Genomic DNA, 25,341 nt, shown 5'->3' with positions numbered 1-25,341 from the left:
TGACCATGATATTTCCCTAATAAAGTGGCCCGTTATTAGGTACACTTGAAAATGGCGGTGTACCTAATGGAGTGTCCGTGTAACGTCACAAATCAAACAGCCAATCAGAAAGTGAGGGTGAGGGCGGGTGTGGCACTTTTCACTTAAACCAGGGGTGTGGACCTCCAGTCCTCGAGTGGCCGCGTTCCAACATGTTTTCCAAGTTACCCTCGTTAAACACACCTGCGTGAAAAGTTTTAGCTCCTTTCACGTTCCGCAGAAGCTAAAACTTTTCACGCAGGTGCACTTAACGAGGGAATCTTGGAAAACATGTTGGAATGCGGCCCGAGGAATAGAGCTTGACACCTGTGACCTTTGACCATGATATTTCCCTAATAAAGTGGCCCGTTATTAGGTACACTTGAAAATGGCGGTGTACCTAATGGAGTGTCCGTGTAACGTCACAAATCAAACAGCCAATCAGAAAGTGAGGGTGAGGGCGGGTGTGGCACTTTTCAGTTAAACCAGGGGTGTCGACCTCCAGTCCTCAAGGGGCTGCGTTCCAACATGTTTTCCAAGTTACCCTCGTTAAACACACCTGCGTGAAAAGTTTTAGCTCCTTTCACGTTCCGCAGGAGCTAAACCTTTTCACGCAGGTGCACTTAACGAGGGAGTCTTGGAAAACATGTTGGAATGCGGCCCGAGGAATAGAGCTTGACACCTGTGACCTTTGACCATGATATTTCCCTAATAAAGTGGCCTGTTATTAGGTACACTTGAAAATGGCGGTGTACCTAATGGAGTGTCCGTGTAACGTCACAGATCAAACAGCCAATCAGAAAGTGAGGGTGAGGGCGGGTGTGGCACTTTTCACTTAAACCAGGGGTGTCGACCTCCAGTCCTCGAGGGGCCGCGTTCCAACATGTTTTCCAAGTTACCCTCGTTAAACACACCTGCGTGAAAAGTTTTAGCTCCTTTCACGTTCCGCAGGAGCTAAAACTTTTCACGCAGGTGCACTTAACGAGGGAGTCTTGTAAAACATGTTGGAATGCGGCCCCGAGGACTAGAGCTTGACACCTGTAACCTTTGACCATATTTTCCTAATAAAGTGGCCTGTTATTACGTACACTTGGAAATGGCGGTGTACCTAATGGAGTGTTCAAGTGACGCAACAGATTAAACAGCCAATCAGAAAGTTGGGGTGAGGGCGGGTGTGGCACTTTTCACTTTACACGAGGTAAAAAAAAAAAAAAAGAATAAATAAATAAATAAGAAAGTGTAGCGAACGATTCGGTGAACGATTCTTTTGAACAAAAATTTTGAGTGAACCGATCCTAAAGATTCAATTCACTTGAAAGAACTGGAATGCACATTACTAGTACAAAACAGTGCAGACGACCGTGGTTTTGCAACGTTGAAACAGCCGACTGGTTGGTGACGCGGGCTCTTGCTCGCTAAGAATTTGGTTCGATCCCAGGTGTGCGAATATATCTTATTGTGCAATTAACCCTTTATTTATTTATTCTTTTTTTTTTTTTACCTCGTGTAGTGTACCTATTGAAGTGTCCATGAGGTGTACCTAATCACAGGCCACTTAAGCAGTTAACCAAATGTCAGAAATAGAAAAAATAAAAACAAGGAATAAAACACCAGACAAGTTTTAGCAGGTTTTAATGTTTATTAAAATAATAATAATACAAGTAAATTTCAAACCAGCAATCCAATGTAAAATTGCAGTAGATATATTGGATAACAATATTTGGGCGTATATATACATACACGTTATTTAAAAACTACTATAAGTGTTATAAAATCAAGATTACCCAAAGAGAAGCATAATCTCCCCGTTGTTGCATAACCGCGCATCCCTTCATGCAATAAAGTTAGCCGTTAGCTTGTAGAAAACGCGCATAAAAGATGTGGTGTTTCAGTGATTGGTTCTTTCTTTCCTTGGGAAATCGTAAATCTACATTCTGGTTTACATAGTCCACGCCAGGAGGGAGACGCAACACCTTCACTGACTGATCCGCTGATGCACGGGAAGGAAGGCAGTTGACCCATTGACTCGTTCGCGAACGGGAAAGTCACGATTCGTTCCCTCACTGATCCGTTCTCGCGATGAACTGGAAATGCGAATCACTCACAGATTCGTTCACTCACAGATTCGTTCACTCACAACTTCGTTCGTTGGTAAACGGGAAATGCAATTCGCGACTCGTTCGTGAACGGAAAGTGACGTCATTTTCTTCTTCGTTTTGTTTTACGGCCGAGGTGGCACCAGCTTCAATGGGCATTACTGACACCTACTGGTTGAAGTCATATGAACTGCGGCGTTTTCGGACAAACACAAGAGCCGCACAGGTAGTGAACAGCTGGAGCGCCAAGGACCAACTCGCTATTTTTTTTTGGTCAGAAATAACATTAACGGTTGCAACAAATCACTGCTGCTTTGGTGTCTGCCGGAGCGACTCGCGATATGCTGACCGGGATCATATGAGGGGAGTTTTCTTCATATCTTTCCCAAAGCCGTGGAAGAACCGAGAGAAATGCTTTCGCTGGGTAGAAGCTTGTAAACGGCAGGGATTTACAGTACCTAATGTCACCAAAGACACATATATATGCATAAATATATAATTAACAATTATTCTCAAAGCATCCCCTGATCTTAAGCTCCCAAGAGAGCAAGGAAAAACTAAAAAAAAAAAACTACTAAAAGAAAGAAATAGTCGTATCATTTTATTTCATCGTATTTATATATTTATCATAAATGTATTATTTATTCATATAAAGGCCGGTCCGCGAAAATATTTCTGACACGTAACCGGTCCGTGGCGCAAAATTCGCTTGTGAGCTACTCCATAAAACCATACATATTCCACGAAATATGAACGAGGCTTCCATAGTGTAGTGGTTAGTGCTCTGGGCTCTCACACCGGCGGCCAGGGTTCGAATCTCAGTGGGAGCTAAACATTTTATCATGGAAAATTTGAAACACAGTTGCTCGTGTGCTGCCCCATATAAACATACACCTACTTAGAGCTAGGGTTAGATTTAGAGCTAGGGTTAGAGCTATGGTTAAGAATAGGGCTAGGGTTAGGTTAAGAGCTAGGGTTAAGGTTGGAGCTAGGGTTAGAGTTAGAGTTAAAGCTAGGGTTAGAGCTAGGGTTAGGCTTAGAGCTAGGGTTAGAGCTAGAGTTAGGGTTAGAGCTAAGGTTAGGGTTAGAGCTACTGTTAGGGTTAGCGCTAGGGTTAGAGCTAAGGTTAGGGTTAGAGCTAGGGTTAGAGCTACTGTTAGGGTTAGGGTTAGAGCTACTGTTAGGGTTAGAGCTAGGGTTAGAGTTAGGGTTAGAGCTAAGGTTAGGGTTAGAGCTAGGGTTAGGGTTAGAGCTACTGTTGGGGTTAGAGCTAGGGTTAGAGCTAGGGTTAGAGCTACTGTTAGGGTTAAAGCTAGGGTTAGAGTTAGGGTTAGAGCTAAGGTTAGGGTTAGAGCTAGGGTTAGGGTTAGAGCTAGGGTTAGGGTTAGAGCTACTGTTAGGGTTAGAGCTAGGGTTAGAGTTAGGGTTAGGGTTAGAGCTAAGGTTAGGGTTAGAGCTAGGGTTAGAGCTACTGTTAGGGTTAGGGTTAGAGCTAGGGTTAGGGTTAGAGCTAGGGTTAGGGTTAGAGCTACTGTTAGGGTTAGGGTTAGAGCTAGGGTTAGAGCTAGGGTTAGGGTTAGAGCTACTGTTAGGGTTAGCGCTAGGGTTAGAGCTAGGGTTAAGGTTAGGGTTAGAGCTAGGGTTAGAGCTACTGTTAGGGTTAGGGTTAGAGCTACTGTTAGGGTTAGAGCTAGGGTTAGAGTTAGGGTTAGAGCTAAGGTTAGGGTTAGAGCTAGGGTTAGGGTTAGAGCTACTGTTGGGGTTAGAGCTAGGGTTAGAGCTAGGGTTAGAGCTACTGTTAGGGTTAGAGCTAGGGTTAGAGTTAGGGTTAGAGGTAAGGTTAGGGTTAGAGCTAGGGTTAGGGTTAGAGCTAGGGTTAGGGTTAGAGCTACTGTTAGGGTTAGAGCTAGGGTTAGAGTTAGGGTTAGAGCTAAGGTTAGGGTTAGAGCTAGGGTTAGAGCTACTGTTAGGGTTAGGGTTAGAGCTAGGGTTAGAGCTAGGGTTAGGGTTAGAGCTACTGTTAGGGTTAGGGTTAGAGCTAGGGTTAGGTTTAGGGTTAGAGCTAGGGTTAGAGCTACTGTTAGGGTTAGGGTTAGAGCTAGGGTTAGGGTTAGAGCTAGGGTTAGGGTTAGGGTTAGAGGTAAGGTTAGGGTTAGAGCTAGGGTTAGGGTTAGAGCTAGGGTTAGGGTTAGAGCTACTGTTAGGGTTAGGGTTAGAGCTAGGGTTAGAGTTAGGGTTAGAGCTAAGGTTAGGGTTAGAGCTAGGGTTAGAGCTACTGTTAGGGTTAGAGCTAGGGTTAGAGCTAGGGTTAGGGTTAGAGCTACTGTTAGGGTTAGGGTTAGAGCTAGGGTTAGAGGTAAGGTTAGGGTTAGAGCTAGGGTTAGGGTTAGAGCTAGGGTTAGGGTTAGAGCTACTGTTAGGGTTAGGGTTAGAGCTAGGGTTAGAGTTAGGGTTAGAGCTAAGGTTAGGGTTAGAGCTAGGGTTAGAGCTACTGTTAGGGTTAGAGCTAGGGTTAGAGCTAGGGTTAGGGTTAGAGCTACTGTTAGGGTTAGGGTTAGAGCTAGGGTTAGGTTTAGGGTTAGAGCTAGGGTTAGGTTTAGAGCTACTGTTAGGGTTAGGGTTGAGAGCCCAGAACACTAACCACTACACTATGGAAGCCTCACTCATATTGCTTGGAATATGTCTGGTTTTATGGAGCAGCTCACAAGCGAATAGTATAGATCAGTGAAAACTCCACAGCAGATGTCATTGTGTACACGAACACCTAGCAAAGTACAATTTAAAATGACTCTTTCGAAGTACCCAAAGTTAAACTTACAAAAGAAAAACCATAACAAATAAAACCTACACAAGAAGAGCCCTAACGTGGCACTTGACAGCTGTCAGTGTCAAATGCAAAATGTAAACAAGGACCATGTGGAAATTAGGTCAATGCAATCTCCGGTTGCCGCGGGACACTGGTTGGGAAACCCTGCTTTAAACCCATGACGGAGGAATTGTCAGGAAACTCCTCCTACTAACAGCTTGGTAATGCCATTTGATGTATGTTGCAGTCACTTTACCCGATGGATGGGAAAACGCTGTAAATAAACACGCTACAACAAACTAACTTTGAGGGTGTACATTTATTACATTGACCACATCGCCAATGAAATAACAAATACATATACATACAGTTTGGGTAGTAAAGTGGCTGTCCCGCAATCCAAAGGTTGCATGTTTGATCCCCATCTGACGCATCCTCGAGTAAAATACGAACGCTTTCGTTGCTCTTGGTGCTGCGTCATTGTGTAAATGAGCTGTTATATTTTTATGATGACAATACTGCATAGTGTATAAAATTGTGGCAGAAAGGTGCTTTGGGTACCTTGAAGGTAGAAATGCATGATACAAGAAAAGCCTATTTATTTACCATTCCCTTTGATTAGTGGTTACCCAAGTGTGGTACATGAGTTATTTCTGGTGATGACAAATAATCATCAAATTAAATCAAATCAAACACATTTAAGACATGCATAGAATTTACCACTAGAAACCTGTAGCGATGCATACAGCCTGTTACCCCCACTTTTAATCAATCAATGTAATCAAGCACAGTTCAGTTCTGTTAAAGTATAAATCATAGTACAATACATTTGCATTTAATTAAACTGCTTTTATGCACCTTGCTCATTGTTTACTTTTTTGTGCGATATATTTGAATTGAATCCTTAAGCTTTTTTAACCGCAGCTAATTTTTATATCATGCACATTGTTACAGTAGCTTGCCATAAATATACTTTTTCTTTTCGTTAGGAATAAAACTTCTGTTTTATATTTAATGAACACTTCTGCCTACTACGTTACTGTGTTTTAAAGTCGATTAGTGTAGTACTTAGATAAGAATTTTTTCAGGTGGTAGACAATACCACAGCTATTATAACACAATACTAGTGCACAACTTTATTTTGTATTTGAAACTACATTTTCATACTTTAAAGTGTAAATTCAAGGTGGAAAATGTTTTAACGTTGTTTGTAGTATCACTAGTATGACTTCCAAAATAGGTTTAACAGAACGTTGACTTTGAACAACTCTGTTCATTCACATGAAATGTATAAAAAGTTTGAAATAAATGGCTTCAGTCTCATATTTCCAGGGTTGTCAATTTTGCATATCCATATTGAAACATTTCAAATTTAAACAATGATTATTTAGGGATGAGACTGTAGTATTCTATATTATGTTTATTGTGTTTCGAGTCAAGACCATGCAGAGGTTTTCGACACCACTAGCATTTGTATATGGACCTTGTTCACAGCAGTTATTTCAACAGTGTAAGACAGTAATAGTGGAATCGTTCAAAAGACCATCCATCCATCCATCCTCTACCACTTTGGGTCATAAGGGCAGCAGCTTCAACAGAGAAGCCCAAACTTCCCTCTCCCCAACCACTTCTTCCAACTCTTGTGGAGGGATCCCAAGGCAATCCCAGGCCAGAAGAGAAACACAGTCTCTCCAGCATGTCCTAAGTCTCTTACTGGTGAGACATGCCTGGAACACCACATCAGGGAGGTGTCCAGGAGGCATCCTAATCAGATGCCCGAGCCACTTCAACGTAGAAGAGCAGCGGCTCGACTCAGAGTCCCTCGCGGATGACCGGGCTTCTCACCCTATCTCGAAGGGAGAGCCCGGACACCCTGCAGATGGCAGACACTCAAAAAACAAACTAAATAAACGTAACCAACACAGGAATTAATGTATTTCTGATATGTACTTTACTTGTCTAAGGCTTTAGGAGTACCGTGAGATCATTTACACACTGAGTGCAGCATCTTATGGCAAGTCGTGCCTCAGCATCTTACACAAGGACTCAACTACTTCTACTGCGAATCAAAGCCATGACGTCCACCTGATCCCTGTTACGATCACAATGAGTCAGTATGTTATCAATGGAATTGCCCAACAACTCACAAACATCTACAATTTATTTACATATTTTCCCCACTTTTGCTCAGGGCCTGTGCTGAGTGATAATCTTATTTGACATTCTTGTCATTCTAGAATTTCTAAAATAACACATCTACAGCTTCTCTGAAATCTACTCATGTATGTCAGAAAAAGTCACAGACTCATTTGATCCAGAGTTCCATGGGACCTCTTGAGCTATATTACATAAAAGCATAAATAATGAAATGCAGTGGCCCTGTCCAGATATGTTTTTCAGGTTTCCTCTGTGAATTATGCTGCTTGGCATGCACTTACATGCCAGAGAGCAATTCCTGACTTTGGCATTGCTCTTTTGTCAATAGCATGTGATTCCTGGTCAGTCTATAGCGTCAAGAGCTGTCCAAGCACCATTTTAAATTGCTGTGTACATCCTGCCAGTTCCCTCACTTTTTCACTCATTTCCCTGGTTGCTCCAGGTGATGGATATTGCAGTGCTGCTGTCTTAGTACTGATGACGATGTCTTTGAGCTTATTACAGAGGGTGTTGCTGCTCTGACCTACCTCCGCTCGAACTTCAGGTGACTTGGCCTGACGGGATAGCGTGTCGCCAATGAAAACTAGCTTGTGTGCACTAAGGATGACGAGCTTGCTGTGAGCCACAAAGACCTTGGGCAGCTGATTGGAGTTGACGGCAGTGAAAAAGGCATCAATAGCATTGTTAACGGTTGTGAAGTTCTGCTCAGACTGCTCGAGGTAGAAAAGAAGAAGTTGGCGGTCGGCTTGGCACAATTTGGAGGAGCCATTTTGAGTAAGCGTGTTGCCTTGAGGATGAATACTTGATGGAACCCAGCCAGTCATGTCATTGTTGATCGGTCGGCTCACTTCCTGCTCGAGTCGTTCAAACTGTTTGATCTGTTATATTAGAAGGAGAGAGAGTGTGGTAGTTAATGGCACAATTTAAATTTATATAAATCACGGTACTTTAAAATTCCAGTTTGGAACAATTGCAACCAATATGCGATTTGTAAGACTAATCAAAACAGATGATAGAATGCAGACCTTTCACCAATGCTGCATTACAAATACAATGGTGTGGGGGAAAAAATTTTGCCCCCTTCCAGATGACTGATATTATTTACGTATTTATCAAACTTTCACAAAAGTAAACATAACTTGCAGTGTCTAAAAGTCTGTGTGTGTGGGGGGGGGGAGAAAAAAATAAACACAAATGCTCATCTTAATTTGCCAAGAAACACCTTTGATGACTAAGACAAAGATTCTGTGGCCTGATGAGGCCAAAATTGATCTTTTTGGAGGGTGCGCTGCCTGTTACAGTTGAAAAAGGGCATTTAATAAAAAGAAAATCATGCCAACAGTCAGACATATTGGTGGCAGTTTGATGGTCGGGTTCTGCTTTGCTCTTTCAGGACCTGGATGACTTGCTGCAATGAATTCTGCTGTCATCACCGTTTATTGCAAACACTGAGTCTCAATAATTGGTACAAACACTTTAGGCCTCCTCCCCCCACTTAATAAATGAAATCATCTTTCGGAATTGCATTTTATAGTATATTTAAATTCAATTTCTTTTGTGATTTATTTTAATTGGTCTTATGCTCTTAATAATTTAAGTGCAACAAATCTGAAAATAAAGAGGTTTTAATTTGTGCCACACATTTAAAAAGCTGGGTGGATATTTGACAATCTCAAAGAGGTCACAAAAACACACGCACCTGTTGTTGCTCCAATTGCGTCTTGTTTTTGATGATGCTGCCTTTCTCCATGAGCTGTCTTTGGCTCTTCTCAAACTCTTCCTTACCCTGGCAAAACAACACAATGACTCCTACTTATTTGAGTGGTCAAGTGGTTGAATGGTGGGTTTAATGTGTCAGTGTAACACATAGTTAATGTTACATACTAATGACAAGATGTGTGAGGTTGAACAGTGACAGTATACATTTTTACCACTCCTCATTTGTCATTTAAGAGTGTTTTGTTATTCATGGTATATTTGTAGAATGGTTCATTTCTGCGTACAGTGTTTATTTTTGCCCCACCCACCACCAAACCTGTTTTTAGTCATTTCAGTCAAATACTTCTTTACTCAGCTTTAGATTCTGTCCTTTGTAAATGCTTTTAGAGATTGACATTTTTGTGTACGTATGAAATGTGCTATATGAATAAAGCCGTCTTGCCTTAAATTACGTACAAAAAAATATACAAGTTTTATGCTGTGATTTTTTTTATCACTGTATGTTGCTTAAAATGGCTTAGAACCCCGAGTTAATTGCTGTTGGTTAATATATGCCTCACAACCCTTTAACTGTATGTAATTGAATGATAATGTCTATATACCTGTAGATGCACATAGTCATAATCCTCCATCCATCCTTCCTCGGTGGTCTCGTAAGGACTGTCAACACCTTCCTCTTCCTCTGCGGCAGCAAACTTTGGGGGCGAGGGTAAAGGTCGTGACTGAATGCTTATCCTCTGTCCTGCTTGAGAGCTCCCACTTTCTGATCCTGTCACGTGAGAGCTAATCCCTCCTGGCAATGGAGGAAGCGGTACGTGTTGCTGGTGACTCCGTTTGAAGAGCAACGAGGCATTGCCATGGAGAAAGGAAGCAAGTTGCTTGGTGTCATCTGGGATTCCACGCACTGTCATTACCAGTTGATCTAAGACATCTCCACCTGGTTGTGGTTTGGCCAGTTCCGTATGTAACCAAGAAATGGCATCTAAACTCTGAGTCTGCGAAGTTAAACTCTGAAAGACCTCCTCCAACTTGCCCACTTGTCGGCCCAATTTGGTCTGCAGGGAGCGGTCAGTGGCCTGGCCTGCATTTGTTACGGCACCCCGAGAAAATTCGAGAAAGTCTCTGAGAGTGAAGCACACCCGGTCAGCAGCCTGGTGAATAGCTGGAAGATTCCCCTCCAGGCTATCTGGGCTACGCCAGTTGCTTGTGACGAATGACATCATTATGGAGACACTTAACTCAACGGCCTGTTGAAGGCGGGAAAGGCGCTCCATGGCCGGGTCCAGCTCTAGCAGAAGAGGTTTTCCAGTAAATGCGCCAGAGGCAGGAGATGAGGAGAACGGTTCATTGTCAGTGGCGGGGAGGATGTCTAAGGATGAAGCCGAATTGTTGCTCAGTGTGCTCCCTGTGCTCGAGGCAGAAAGTCGCTTGGATGCCCTGTGCGGCTCCTGGCCATCACGAACCACCTAAAACACATAACCACGTTACAGTCACTACACATTGACATTGGAGTTAATATATTGATTGGTGCAGTAATCACTCTAATGGAATGTCTACAACGTGAAGGGCAGTCACACCACTGCTGATGAACTGAAGAAACAAGAGTGCCATGAGATATGCCAAACTTCGATGATTTGCCTTTACTCAATAGCTGGGTCTGTGTATTGCACATGAATTCTATCCCCATACCTGTGGTGGGACATCATAGATATTTGTGCATTCTCTCTCTCCCCGCTCCTCTTGATCTCTTGGGAAGTCATAAACATCCTGGGTAGGTTGACCTCCATGGTGCACTCGAGTTGGAAAGTTGTATATTTCCTGGGCCAGCTGGCTAACGTTCTCTCTTCCTCCACGCTTTTTGGCGAATGTAGGAGGTGGCACATCATACACATCCTCAGGCATTGGAATTGGTTTGTGGTCTTCGTTTGGACTACTAAAAGTATATTGGCCAGGAACAGCTGAGGTTTGAGGTTTCTTTTTGGTCAAATGGGATGGCACATCATAGGTCTCCTCTTTTATTAGATGAGTGACAGAAACATCTTTACTGACTGTGGGTGGGAAATCATAAACCTGGAACAAAGAGATACCATTTTCAATGTCAGCTAGCAGTAGAACATACTGTCACATCAAACGACAAAGATGGGTTGAGAAGCAGATGGCAATGCTTGTCTGGTGGTTCATGTGCTTTATAAGGCGGAACTATTAATCAATGAAGAGTCCAGAGGTAACCAGCTAACACGGGATACAAGTTTTAAGTGAACAAATTTGGGATGTTTCTTCAACAGCCTTGGCGAGGTCATTGAAAGATACATTGTATGAGTGGCCGTAACGCAGCGGCACGGCGACTAACGGTCGCCAGCAAATGTATTTTGTCGTCTCGATCGATGACTTATGTTTGGTGTGTTGCCGAGTGTATTTTATTTATGGTTATTTATTATTATTTGTTGCCAATAATTCAGTAAAGCAATCAAAACTGAACCACGTCTTCCCTCCTGTGTTCTGACCGACACCCGGGGGCGAAAAGAGCATAACTATCCGAGCCGACCCCCTATACAGTCCTCTGGCTCCCCAACATTAGTGGTAGCAGTTTGCATTATTTTATTGCAATGTTTTTCCTTATTCAGATTTGTTTCAAGACTACAGTTAGACTTCACTTTAACGGTTAATGCAGTTATTGAAATGTTGTTGTTTTATCACAGCAGATTGGTTTATTTACATTTTGTTTTGTATGGAGTTAAAATGAAAAGGATAAAACGGAGAACGATTTAATTTGGAATAAAAAAGATGACATGATACATCCTGGCCTGTTTATTACTGCAGTCTAGACAACAATATTAATAATAAAACAAACTCAATATATGTCATAAAAAAGTCATCCAACTTTCATAAAATCGTATTCATTTGTATTGAATGTAGTATTATTTTAATCTTTAACTCTCCTGGTAATGCAATTAACAATAGATTCTCATTTGCAATATCAACCTATCTGCAGACAGCACAGGATATGTTTACAAGTTAATTTACAATGGTAATGCTTCGAGGAATGTCAGTCCTATACATTTTCATCGAACCAAATATGGACCCTTTGCAAAACGTTTGGACACCCCTGGTGTAGAGGGACACTTGCCTAACTTCAGTGCAGGCAGCGTGGGTTCAGTCCCCCCAATGACAATGTGAATATGAGTGTGAATGGTTGTCTGACTCTACTGCATAGGGTGTACTCTACTTTCTGTGAGCATTCACTTGTATTGTTCTTTTCTACCTTTGGTACTCAAAGCTCTTGAACACCGTTTCCTCATTTACGTACAGATACTGACGCAGCATCAGGAGCAACTGAGGGGTCAGTATGTTGATTATCTTGAATATTTCGACATGGTCACAAGGGTTAAGGATCAAACCCACAACCTCACGGTTGGGGGACAACCACACTAACACTACGCCTAATAGTCAGCTGGAATAGGTTTAAGCTCCTTATCGGGGGATAAGCAGTATAAAATTAGATGGAGGAATGGATGGATGATCTATGCTTTCACAGACATGATTTACTGGAACAATTTCCTGTGGTCTGATGATACTACGATGAACTTATTCCATTCAGAATGTGTCACGCTTGGCAAACAGGTGAGGAACTGTGATGGTCTGGGGCTGCATGAGTCTTGCAGCTAGCAGTGCTTCAGGTAAATTAGTCATATGAGTATATAAACTGACCTGGACGTTGTATTTGTCACGGGTAGGAGGGACATCATATACATCCTGCTGGGTTGAAAATTGATGCCTGGGTAGAACATCATACTTATTGTCTGCCTTCTCCGTGTTGCAGACATAGACCGAGCCTGGTTGAGTAGCAGCAACACACTAAAAAGAAAAAACAGGTTAGAATGTATCAAGAGTCAAAGAATTACAAATGACTGGTGGCAAAGGTTTTATAATAGTGCAAAACCTATAATAAATATAAATATATAAATATAATAATGCACTGTAGAGGTTTCTTCTGGTCGATTGTTGATATCTTGTTGCGTCTCCCATTTCTTTCCTTATTTACCGATCACGTCTACTCTGGCGCTATGTGTGTAGCTTGCTAGTTGAATGTAACTTAGCGCTTTGTGCATGAATAAAATTAGCATGAACAGACCCTCATCGTGGAAAATGCTAGAAGAAATGCATAAAAGCGACAACGAAGAGAGACTGAGAAAGTGTGTGGCGAAGTACATTGAATATATTTGATTGGGGAAGGACGATGACAGTGATTGGCACAAATGCAGCAACTTTAAAGTTATAGACTGAATCCTGGCTGTGGCCTTCATCTATAAAGAAGTGTTCTACAAATGGTGTTTTTCTTGTTTTCACCAAAACATTGCAATACGACTTAGGCAATTATGCTATTTGGCAGACTACATATAAATTGTTTTCATTTCAATTGCTCATCCTCATGTTTTCTTTCGATCCTAGACTCTTGCATGGTCTCCTGCATTTGGGTCCATTTGTTACCACATCTCCACAGCAAACGTGATTGTAGAGTTTTTTTCCTTACCTTACTAAGTGTCTTGCTATCCTCCCTGGTGCTCTTTTCCAGAGAGGGGGGCACCTGGTAAATATCCTTCCCAGTGCCTGGGAAAACTGAAGAAACAGACTGGGTGACTCCCTGGTTTAGCCCCAGACCAAAAGAAGGTGGCACCTGATAGACATCCTCCCTTGATATCTCAGACTGAATTGGTGTTAGAGCTGGGGCCTTAACGGTTGGTTCGGAGTTGACCTTAAGAGTTGTTCCACTTGGGCCAGAGGGAACTTGGTACACAATTTGGGGGCTCGTCTTGGGGCCATGCAATGGTGGAATCATGTAGATGGAATCTGATTTGAACGGTGCTGGATTGGGCGTGGAGTAAATAGATGGCATCGATGTATACTGAGCTTGGGGTGCAGGTCGCTGCATCTGGGAGGTGGGACAGGATGGGGCTGGATCTGTCGTACAAGGACTTCCATGTTCTTGCTGTTTTTCGTACATGCCAACAAGGAGCTTAAGACGGTTGCCAGGGACAATGCCTTGGCGACCGTGAAGTGAACAGAGCCACCAGCCATCTAGTCCTTGTGTGTCACGTTCCAATACAGTCAGAATGTCCCCCTTGCGGAAGGACAGTTCATCTGGAGATTCTGCAGCATTGTCGTATAAAGCCTTGGCCAGCACATTCTGCAATAGACATAAAATAGACACAGAGAAACTTAAACCTGGATAAGGCCACGCTCTTTGACTTGTGAGTGACTGTGGAGATGAGGTGCTGCCGCGAACTTCCCCTTTTCCAAATGAAAAATCATAAATATCAAACACCTTTAAATTGCTCACGGAAATTCATCAAATCACTAGCGCTAAGGTTTACACGCTAGTCACTTAACTTAATACCAGCTTTATATCATCCATTTAAAATAGTACTTGAAAATGTATTTATGACGAAAAGAATTAGGGTCCATGACCAAACTGCGTTAGACAGAAAGTCGCATGGAATCGAAGCGTGTAAAATTAAGGTTCGGGTGTATTTTGAAGGTTGGTATTTTTTCTACTCTGTTATAGTGAGTTACTTTTGACACTACAATTCATATTGGACCAAAACAATCAGGAAAAGTGTAAATTTTACAATCGAACATTTCCACGACACGGTCAAGATCTGTCACAGTTTGTTTCGTTGTTTTAAAGTCTTACTTTCGGTTCGTGTGTCTGTGTGCTCGCCCCTCCTGTGTCTGCTCACAATCTATGTAATCGCTGTCACTTGCCTCTCGTTACCTGTCATGTATTTAAGTCCTGTCTGCGTGTTACTCCCTGTCGGATTGCTCTCGTCTCGTCGCCTTGTTTCTAGTCTCCAGTCTGTTCGGTTCTAGTCTTTCTGTTCAGTTATTCACGTCCCTAGTCGAGCATTTATAGTTTATCTTTTGAGTTCTTCAATAAACCCTGGTCCAAGCTGCATTTGGTCGCCCAGCTCCAGTCACTTCATGACAGACACTACTTTTTCTTTAAATTTAACAGCGGATGCTAGGACTGTTCATCACGTCATTCATGTATGGTTGAATACATTTCTGTTGCATGTGTGCCGCTCTAGACTATGACCCTGAGGTATAAAATTTGTCTGAAAACGGAAGGATTACGCAATGCTACATTGTGTGTGGAAAAAGAAACAATTAACTATTTGTCCTTGCAGTGACATAAGTGGCATATTAATGCTTTGAACGTGCATATTAAATTTGGATGTGTATGCTTGACTATTGGCCGATCCATGTTGCAAATCGACTAAATAGAATTACGCCCAAAATTATTCATACCTCTGGGGTATGTATTTGCGGGCTTGACAGTGTGTGTGTGTGTGTGTGTGTGTGTGTGTGTGTGTGTGTGTGTGTGTGTGTGTGTGTGCGTGCGTGCGTGCGTGTTTCCTTGTTAATGTGATAAACTTTCTCTGCATTTAACATTTCCTGAACACTAAAGTGCATTAACCTAAACCTTATTATGTCCCATTTATTATGATTATATGATTATTATTATGACTCATAGGAGTCAATCAAAGGTAGGAATTTCAACTCGCTCCGGACACATTTTCTTTCTCTTCACACCGGAATCTCACTCACTTTTCCTGCCAAAGCACTTTCACATTGATAGTAAGTACACCAAAATAAAAAAAAATGCTAAAAGATGAATGTCTGACAAGAACACCATAAAACACATACTCACCAGAAAGTTCATTTTCTCTTGTTGCAGCTCTCTGAATCCTTGTAAAATATATTTCCAACCAATGTCATGAAGTTGAGTCTCCTTACCACAAGCTCCCTCAGTCCACGTATTTCCTACGTCCTCCCCCCCTTTGTCAGTGAATTTCTTCTCCTTTCTTGTGCAATCTTGCCCTCAATTATCTGGCAGATCCCGACACATTCTGCTGCTCTGTGATCTCACACGACAAGAATGAGACTGTTGTTTGTTACGTCTTGCCCCTTCTGGTGCCCTCCCTCTCGCCTGAGGAAGAGTGGGAGGAGTGTGTAACTCAATACGTCACTTACAGTTGGGTCCAGAAATGTCCTCTATCCAATCTGGCCACTAAGCAATTTCGGTCTGATTTAATGGTTTATTTCTTTGAAGCATCTGAAACCCCCTATCTTTTTAATGTGAAGGATGTTGCTTGCTATTGTAGTAACTCAAGTGGTCATTTTGAATATGCAATTCATTTTCTCATGGTTTCGCTATGCGGGAAGTACATATAGCAGTGTTACCAGTGTTTTCTTTCAGTGTGTCACATTTAACGCAAATCTATTTTATGAACCGCTTCTCCGAACAAGGGTCACAGGTGTGCTGGAGCCTATCTCAGCTGGGCAGTAGGTGGGGGACACCCTTAACTGGTTCCCAGCCAATCGCAGGTCACACATAGACAAACTACTATTTTCACTCACAATCTCACCTACGGACAATTTGGAGTAGTCAGTCATGCATGTTTTTGGACTGTGGGAGGAATCTGGAGTACTCGGGGAAAGCCCACACAGGCACGGGGAGAACATGCAAACTCCACACAGGAAGGCCGGAGCCGGGATCAAACCCACAACCTCTGACCTATGCTAACCAGTGCTGCCCCGGATACTTTCTGCACGATGCTAAATAAACGAAACGAAATGCTGCGCTAATAAATCACTATCCTGAAATTTGATGTGAAGATGTTCGCATTTCCAACTCCAACTTGCTATGGAGGCGTGAGCAAGACTGAGCTGTTTTTATATCCCACAGAGGCAGAGCGACAATGTCAAAATTCCGGAAGCGACGCCAGGATTCCCTGCTTGTCAAATCAGAGGACAGAGAGCCAAATTCACATGCAGTGTCGTGTTTAACCTGAAGATGTTTTTTGGCCCCTATTTCAAGATTTCAACAAACCTGCACCAAAGGAATGACAAGGATGTAGACAGCATTAGTAAACACCCATTTATACACTTTACAAGTAAAAAAAAAGTTGATTTGAGAGTGGATACCCTGTAATGGGTGGGTGTTTTCTTCAAACATGACTGTTACGTAACATAAATATGCATATGAATAATATATCTTCATATTGCATTTGTAAAATCCCAAAAGGGTCATTCAACCAGCCAGCAGTCAAGACACAGAAATTGTATATATACAGTAGATCTTAAAAGTCAAGCTCAGATGACATATAAACAAGTATCAGTCTGCATGCCTGGCCTGCATGCTCTCCGTTCCCAGCATGTGGCTATAAAGTCAAGAGGGCTTCTGAGAACATTCACTACACTACATCTTGTTACTAATTTGAGTAATAAAAATACATTTAGGTAGAAATTCATATATGGTTCAAGTTATTATTTCGATGTAGTGGGTGGTGGTCTGACGAATGACAATTCCCTTATTGTTTAACAGAAACCTAAAGGCGACATTTAACACAGAATACAATAGAATAATACACATGTAAGGGAAATACAGTAGTTACTGAGAGCGACAGTTGCCATACTTACGGGGACAGACATTTTGCTGGTTTATTGATCCTGGTTGTAGAACGAATGGTGGTTCCTTTAAGCCTTTTTCCACACACGGTGATTACTTAAGGCATTTTCAGCGGAAAAAGGTGTATCCATGGCTCCCAGTGAGTTCGTCCCTCTTCCTCTTCTAAAAATGTAATAATAATTAAAAAAAAGAGCCTACTCAATTCGGCCTCGTTAAATCCTCGATAAAAGCTTCTTAATGTAACAATAGTGTTTTTACTGCAAGTCAGCAGTTTCGCCCTATTTCATTTACGTACGTATAACAACAAAAACGTTTTCGATTAAAATAAGAGCGTACGTTTATTCTAAACATCCGCTCGATAATAGGCAGCGGACGCTTGTCAACTGGAACAGTCCACCACATCTGTTGGTATATTTACCGACGAAACAGTAGGACATAAAGGGACCGCCTCATGTCGATCCAGTTCTGTGTAGGTCTGTCCAGACTCCGAACCTCATGTTTTTGTGTATAAAATAAAATCTTGCCTCCGTGACACCAGTGACGCCTTTTTATTATGAAATGTATGGAAGATCATTCCCGCCAGTAAAGATAAAATGTAAAAAAAAATTTTTTTTTTTTTTACAAAGACAGTGAGTTCGTTTCCTTTAAAACCCAATGGCGCAGGCGGAAACGGAACATTTAAGAAAAGTTTGTGGAATGTATGTGCACTAAAGCAAGAGGACAAGACAGTAGTGAACGTCACAGTGATACGATGATGTGGAGTTCACAATTCAATTCACATAATTTTATTCGATTTTGTCACGTGCACGAAGCCATTGCTGCAGTTTATAAAATGTCGATTGCCAATACGAACTGCAGTAACATATTTCAATCTAGTACTTAATACTATAATTTTGATAGATTTGTCTGTGGCTTTTTCACCCCTCCAATTCTTCCAAGTAGTCTAATTAATGACTGCCGCACCCCCCCCCCCCCCCCCCCCCCCCCCCCCCCCCCCCAAAAAAAAACACATTTTAATAGCAATTTCCTAGAAAATAGCAATTTTCTAGAACGGTGGTTGTCAACCGGTGGTCCGCGGCCCTCTAGTGGTCCGAGACGGTATTGCAGGTGGTCCGCGAAATTGGAAATTTTAGCATTTAAATAAATAAATGAATAAATAAATAAATAAAATATTAGGCTGGATTTATTTTCCAGCTAATTTTGTTAATTAATTAACCATCCAAATTATGTCAAATGTCGCTGAGATTCCCAAAATAGACATACAGATGCAAATAAATAGCCTGTACAGGTCTCTCCTCCTTCAGTGCAAAATAAAATAATGTTACGCCAAAGCAGTGGTCCCCGAATTGCTTCTTGATTATAATGGTGGTCCCTTGGTCTAGCTCAATTAAATTGAACAGCTCAGGAGTTGACCAGTTTATTCTGAGTGTAAAAATCTTGATCTGTTTCGACACATTCTGTAAAAAAAACAAAAAAACATGGTTATTTCAACAAGATTTGCTACTGGGCTGTGAAATGAGGTCATTTTGTGGGACACCCTGTATAATTTATTAATCTATGACGATGGCATCTTATCAATAGCACACATACTGGTTTATTTCAGTTAAGGCTGTAGAACCACAGTCACATGGGCTGGGCAGAGTCGTCCCGTCCCCCTTGTGGTTGAATCCTGGGTGAGGGGGTTAAAACGTTCTTCTGCAATCTTGAAGAAAGGGCTGCACAGGGGTGTCCCATTTTAGAGGGTCCTGATGCTGTTTGCTTTGCACAAACCGATAATATTTATTTAGCAATCCTGGCGTATTATGTACAGTTGATTGGTTTACCGCCCTGGTCTACGTATTTTACATACAATAATGTCCTCTGATTGTTTCATCGAGTCTACATACTACATGCACATATTACATCTGTGGCGGCAGCCACACAGCATTTACAGATTTCGCAATTCGGTCCACACAAAAGGCAAACCTTATTAAAAAGCGGACCTTCGGTTTTTGAGAAAATTAAATGCTTTTAAGTGTGCCTTATGGTGCAGAAAATACGGTATCTGTATATGTATATAATGCAAAAGACATGAAAGACCCAAAGTCATTATTAATGTATTTGTGCAACAAAGTACTTGTGTATTAAATGGTAAAAAAAATTACCTTAAGGAAAAGTGTAAGGCGTAAGGGTACCCATACCCAGAGAGAACCCATAAAGGCACACAGAAACCCACGGATGACTGTTGAAATGGTAAAGTGGAAATAAATAGTTATGAGAATGCCAGTTTTTTATTGCACTTTACCAGCCCTAACAAGAACAAGGAAGTGGGTGATAATGAAGAACTTTTCTCAACCTATCTCAAAATCCTGTAATAAAAAGTATAATTCAACTTAAACAACAAGCTACCCATGGGCATGACAAATAGATGTCATTTCGCAAACTTTTTTTTTTTTTTTAAGTTTTCAGTTTTTTTTCTGATTTATGTCTGTTAGTTAGCAGGCTATATTTCTACATGTCTGTTGAAAGTTGGATACACATGCTGCTTTATTCACAATTTTAGTAGGCTGCATTACACTGGAAGTTTCGATTTGATGAGTCAACGTTATTACATACACACAGTAATAATAATAGAGAAACAATTGATAACAAAGTAGCAGAAGGGTTGACTTGATATTGCGCTCCTAGTTTCCCATTCCCGCAAACCAGATCACCTTCACTGACTGTAGTACAGAGTGAAACCCTGACCTTGAGGTCACACTATTACAAACTCAATTCCAATAATGAAATATACCCAACACAGAAGAGCTTAATACAGAGGAAATTATAGTGTGGTAGTTATGAGGAATGTTTCATGTTTTTTAGACGCACTGCTTTCTCCATCTCAAATTGTCTGTGATCAACACGCTCCAAGAAGTTCTTCCGCTCCACATACCTAAATAGACAAAGGAGAATAAGAAAGGTTTGAGACCATCTTCACAAATCCGCAAACTTCCCCCTTTCCGAATCAAAACCAATCTTATCTATCTGTGACAGACACCCCAACTTCTTATTATCAAACGTCTTTAAATTGGTCACGGAAATTCATCAAATCACTAGCGCTAAAGTTTACACGCTAGTCATTTAGCTTCGTATGGTCCTTATATCATCCATTTAAAAAATTACTTGAAAAAGTATTTGCATCGAAAATTGGGGTCCATGACCAAGCCGTGTTAGACAGAAAGAATTGGAATTGAAGCGTGATCGAGGTTCAGGTGTTTTCAGAACGTTAACTTATTTTCCTAAGAGCAGTTGACAGTTACTGTAAAATAACTTGACAATAACCACAAATGTTAAACATTCAATGGATAAATGATAAATACAAAAATATACAAAATAGAAATAAATATATTTCAGAGCTGTAGTTACAACAAAAAAGGGATTACACAGATCACAGATAGTCTCTTACCCTTCTCTACCTCTGTTGTGGATTGCCAGCTCCTCTGTGATGCCCTCCTCGTATTTAAAAGCATTCCAGTCCAACTTTGACTTCTCCAGTGTGCTCATTTTTTGTTTCTTTCCCCCCATACGACTCAGTAAACTGGACATCCCTGCTGGCCGTTTGGAACTGCTAACACAAAATGGGAACATTTCTCTTTAGATTTTATACAATCACTATACAGCATGTGTTAATAGATACATACAGTATCTCAAAAAAGTGACAACAACCCTCTCATTTCTGCAATGTTTTAATTATATCTTGTCATGGGACAACACTGAAGAAATTACACTTCGATACAATGTTAAGTAGTCACTGTAGAGCTTGGATAGCAAAGTAAATTTATTGTTACTTCAAAGTAACTCAAAATACAACAATGAATGTGTAAAATGCTGTCAACAAAAATGTCAAAATTGGACCCAAATGTCAATATTTTGTGTGGCCACCAGTTGAAGTTTCCTGTAAAACAGTACACAACAAAAACAATTTTCTATTTCAAAACACATGGCTCAAAAATTCTTTTTCTGTCATTCTTTTAGATAGAAACTATTTTAGATAGAAAGTATTTTTTTATTTTTAGGTCGAAAACTATGGCTCCATAGGAAAGCCCTGCCTGCTGCAACACACCTGATTCAGGATATGGCTCTTGTGAGACAAGCTTCCCTACCTATTGTCAGTGTTGTACTTGAACCAGTTCAATGAACAAAAGATCATGAACTCGTTTATAGTTTATATTATGAACTGATTGTAGCGCATTTTTGCTTTGTGAATGTTCCTGTGAACGGGCTCATTCTGTGGCCAATGAACGGTGTTTGAAGGGCAGTTCATTTTTGTTCAAGATGATGAAAAATCAACATTCGTGCCCTTGGTGGTCAGTGCGATACGGACTTAATGGTTAGTGTGGTTTATCATACTGTACCTGGGGACAGGACAGGGTGATTGGCTGGAAGATGTGGGATTTTCTTCATCTATTTTTTCTTTTGTACATTGGCTCTGCAAATGTATCTTTGCTTCTCTGGAGTCTGCTAGTACCTCTTTATTGACCCTAACAAAGCAAGAGACAGTAAATATGTAAATTGAAGGCTGCAGAGAACAAAGACAAAGAGAAAAACAAAATACTTGGAAACAAAATATATATTGCAGATTGCAACGACACTAAATTGTATTGAAAAAAATGCAATAAAATAAAGTACAAAAATGGCCACCATTGAAGTAAATAAACTCAATAATTAGTTTAACTGTGTTTGACTGTGTCATCTAGCATGTCATTATTTAATCAAGAAATTATTTGTTAAATATTTATTTCGTTATTGAATTATTCTCTTATTCTCAAGGTACTGTATTTCAGTACTTCATGAATGTTTTATCTTTCATTAAATAGTCATCAAAAATGATATAAGTCCTAAAATCTGGAATCTGATCAACTTGAAAAATATTCTCTCTGCGTCTCGCAAACTTTCATAATGCACATCATGCTTTATACTTTTCCTTTTTTTTTGCTTTTGGGGGATGGGACAGACCAAGACAAATGAGAATATAACTCAGTACTGTGTACTGTCTAGTGACGCAATCTTTGGAAAGAGAATAGAGCTAAAAAATAAAATAAAAAATATCTTATCACATGCCTACATGAGCGCACATAAATTTGGGTGATAATTGCCTGGGGTTTTCAAACAGAGTTATCATTGATGTCGCATTAGAGGCTATTGCGGGGAAAGCTCCACTAGACAAACCTTTGGTCTACCAAGTGTCAGCTTTACATAATCAATGAGCACATTGCTTCATCATTTTGCACGTGGGTGGTCCACAGATTGTTGAAACTTATTTGGTAAGGTTCCATGGCAGCTGACAGAAATTTCATGAATCGATGTTACAGGAGCTTGTCGGACCTTGACCGTTTGTGGACGTGGTTTTGTTAATGGTCAACTGATGAATGCGGAATTGGGCAAAATGGGCTGAGAACTTAAAAATATAACCTATTAAAGAAAAAAGGATTTTCGAGCATATCAATCTACATTCCCGCCCACTTATTTTTCAAGCGCTGCACCAAAGCTGTTTGTGCTAACGGCAGAATGTTTTATTGTATGTTTTGAAAAACAAACATTCTTGGAGGGATAATGACATTTTGTACCTGACTTCTTCTCCAGCAAAATCAAAAACTTTGACAATGGTGACTTTTGCTGGATCCGATTCCTGCGATTCAGTTCTCTTACAAACACTAGAAACAGAAGAATGAGCCTGAAGCATAAGAAAAAAACAGCTTGTTAGAACTTCAAGAAACGTAAGTTCCTAAATACCAAAAATCCAGTTCCTAATACGCACCAATGTATTATACACTCCCTCAAAGCATTTTCCCTCCTGTATTTGTGTATTATACAGTCTTCAGATTTGCTGAATAAAATAAACATCCAAAATATACCAATTTAGTGTAAATGCATTTGAATCCAGGCTAAAAAGTAGAGTACGCTCTTTTTCCAAAGCAATTTTACAATTGCATTTTCCAAAATCTTGTTCTTGCACTATGCTCTTTTAGCAATTTTAGTATGCTACTTTAGATTTCTTTACTTTAATTTTAGACATCTTTTACTCTTTTGTTTTTAGCTTCTTTTAAATGCTGTGCTTTTAATCCAAGCATATTTCAGGGGGTGGGGGCAGTGCCCTCTGGGACGAGGGCACGACAAAGAATTTAGTTTACAATTTCATTTAAAAACATTCAACAGCTGGTATTAAACATTGCATTATGGCTATGTTACCTCTGGCGTGGCATGAATTGGCAATGCAGCCATCGATGCTTTTGGTCTGGGGTCAACATCAGACAAGAAACGAGCCCAGAGGTCATCTGATTGCTTCTTTTGTGCAGCTTCCTGATTATTCTGTATTTGTGTCGGTTCTTCCTTATCTTCGTGTAGTGGCTGATCTTCTTCAGTGACACCTCCATTCGTCTCCTCTTTGTCTACTTTCAGCAATCGTTTTGGCCTTTTTCTGTGGAGAATAATAATTCATTGACCAAGATAATTCCGTAAATACCTATATACAAACTACTGTTCAAAAAATGTAATGGGAAGGCACTTAAAATGGATGGACCCTGCGATTGGCTGGGTCCACCACTCCGGCGACCCACGTCAGGATAAGCGATTCAGAAGATGAATGAATGAACAAACGAACAAATTAATGATAAAACTAATCATGTATCGAACCGTGGGTCATAAATCCAAAACGCAAACCACATCTTAATTGTGGTGGATGGTTTAAGTCTACATTCCCATTTACCTTTCTCCTGCCCGGTCAACCAACCTCAAATTGCTGTCTTTTTTTCTCCTCTTAGTAATTTTGTCAGGATGCGGCACACTGTCATTTTCGTCCAAAGGCTCTTCCTTTTCACACTCATTGATATCATCCTCGCTGACATTATCATCTGAGGAGAAACACCAAAATAAGAATAAAAATAAAATGATTTTTCACACAAAACACTAGCAAAACAACACATTTACATCACAAATGCACTTCATAATCCTTTCAGATTCCAATGAAAGACATTTTTTGCTGACAGCAATCAGTTTACTTTTGATGTTCAAATATTATATCCAGTTCCAATAAAGATTTGGAAGATATTAATATACTTCAAGGCATTAAGTTTCATGACCATTGAATAAGCCCATTTGACTGAAGCCAATTGTGGTTGAGAATGTTCCTGTTGCGACTTAATCCACTTATTAGTAGATTTTAAGAAAACTATGACACGTTTAAAAATATTCAAATAAAATGTTACCAGGCTGATTTTCCTTAATTGTTACTAAATGTAAATGCGAAATGACTGTAAAGATTGCCCAGATTGGATTTATATGGAATGATTTTGTGGGCATAGACCACCACGGCTTCTTTTCGGGACAATTTCGGTCACAAAAAAATGTTCGAGGCAAAATATGGCTGCAACCAACAGCAGATGCACTGTTAATTCAGCCAGGCGAAAAATGCATGGAAAGTTATGCTACGTGTTTAACACCTCCGTGGCATCAAAACACAACTTCATAATATTTGGAATATAATTTGCTGCCTTAATTTAATGGACGAAACGTGTTAACGCATCACTATGGGCTTGCACAAGGCTGTCAATTTCGTTGCGGTCAGTGTACAGCTATATACAGAAACAGAAACACATGAATGCTTAAATTCAACTGTTAATGACGGATAGTTCAACTGAGGCCAAACATTAAGTGCTCAAATACACAGACGCCGTGTTTACGTCTTTGTAAGCGGGCTGTTCTCACCTGATGGAACGTAATCAGCATCTTCACTCGATAAATACCCATCAGAGTCATTGTCAGAATAGTTCATCGCGCCTTCTGATTGACGGACGGGGAGATGAAATGATAAGGCGATACAAGCGTCAAAATTATGTGTTTCGAATACAATCAGATACGGTAAATCTGTAATATTTCTTCATCAATTCGTTAGACGATAATGAAAATGTGAAACCTTCGCCAACAGCGCATGCGCTAGTGTTTCTTCTTTGTCGTCGTCGACTTCTTCTTCTTCGTGGCAACTAACGTTGAAGTGCATTACTGCCACCTACCATGATGGAAGACGCACAACTATCCATTCTTGATAATACAGGTCT

The 25,341-nt window shown here is 40.7% G+C and overlaps 2 protein-coding genes across 4 annotated transcripts; both read right to left on the bottom strand.

Annotated features, from left to right (window-relative positions):
• Positions 1 to 5,220: 5,220 nt before the first annotated feature.
• On the bottom strand, positions 5,221 to 17,848 carry bcar1 (BCAR1 scaffold protein, Cas family member). 2 transcript variants are annotated; one of them, XM_037254282.1, is made up of 7 exons: positions 17,278 to 17,848; positions 13,328 to 13,981; positions 12,505 to 12,651; positions 10,486 to 10,866; positions 9,399 to 10,262; positions 8,777 to 8,863; positions 5,221 to 7,955 (listed from the first exon to the last, which is right to left on the bottom strand). In XM_037254282.1, the coding sequence occupies exons 1-7, from the start codon at positions 17,287 to 17,289 to the stop codon at positions 7,425 to 7,427; spliced, it is 2,676 nt and encodes an 891-aa protein (XP_037110177.1). In that variant the 5' UTR covers positions 17,290 to 17,848; the 3' UTR covers positions 5,221 to 7,424. The 2 variants fall into 2 exon arrangements, with proteins under 2 accessions (XP_037110177.1, XP_037110178.1); XM_037254283.1 differs by lacking the exon at positions 17,278 to 17,848 and adding an exon at positions 15,506 to 15,779.
• A 1,919-nt stretch (positions 17,849 to 19,767) lies between these two features.
• cfdp1 (craniofacial development protein 1) lies at positions 19,768 to 25,233 on the bottom strand. Of its 2 annotated transcripts, none has more exons than XM_037254284.1 (7): positions 24,992 to 25,233; positions 24,018 to 24,138; positions 23,477 to 23,705; positions 22,855 to 22,961; positions 21,643 to 21,768; positions 20,694 to 20,855; positions 19,768 to 20,180 (listed from the first exon to the last, which is right to left on the bottom strand). In XM_037254284.1, exons 1-7 carry the CDS (start codon positions 25,056 to 25,058, stop codon positions 20,084 to 20,086), a joined length of 909 nt encoding a protein of 302 aa, XP_037110179.1. In that variant the 5' UTR covers positions 25,059 to 25,233; the 3' UTR covers positions 19,768 to 20,083. The 2 variants fall into 2 exon arrangements, with proteins under 2 accessions (XP_037110179.1, XP_037110180.1); XM_037254285.1 differs by having other exon boundaries at positions 20,694 to 20,852.
• Between the last annotated feature and the right edge of the window lie 108 nt (positions 25,234 to 25,341).

The sequence above is a fragment of the Syngnathus acus genome, chromosome 6, assembly GCF_901709675.1.
Source record: "Syngnathus acus chromosome 6, fSynAcu1.2, whole genome shotgun sequence".
Classification (NCBI taxonomy): Eukaryota; Metazoa; Chordata; class Actinopteri; order Syngnathiformes; family Syngnathidae; genus Syngnathus; species Syngnathus acus.
This window is presented reverse-complemented; position numbering and strand designations above follow the sequence as displayed.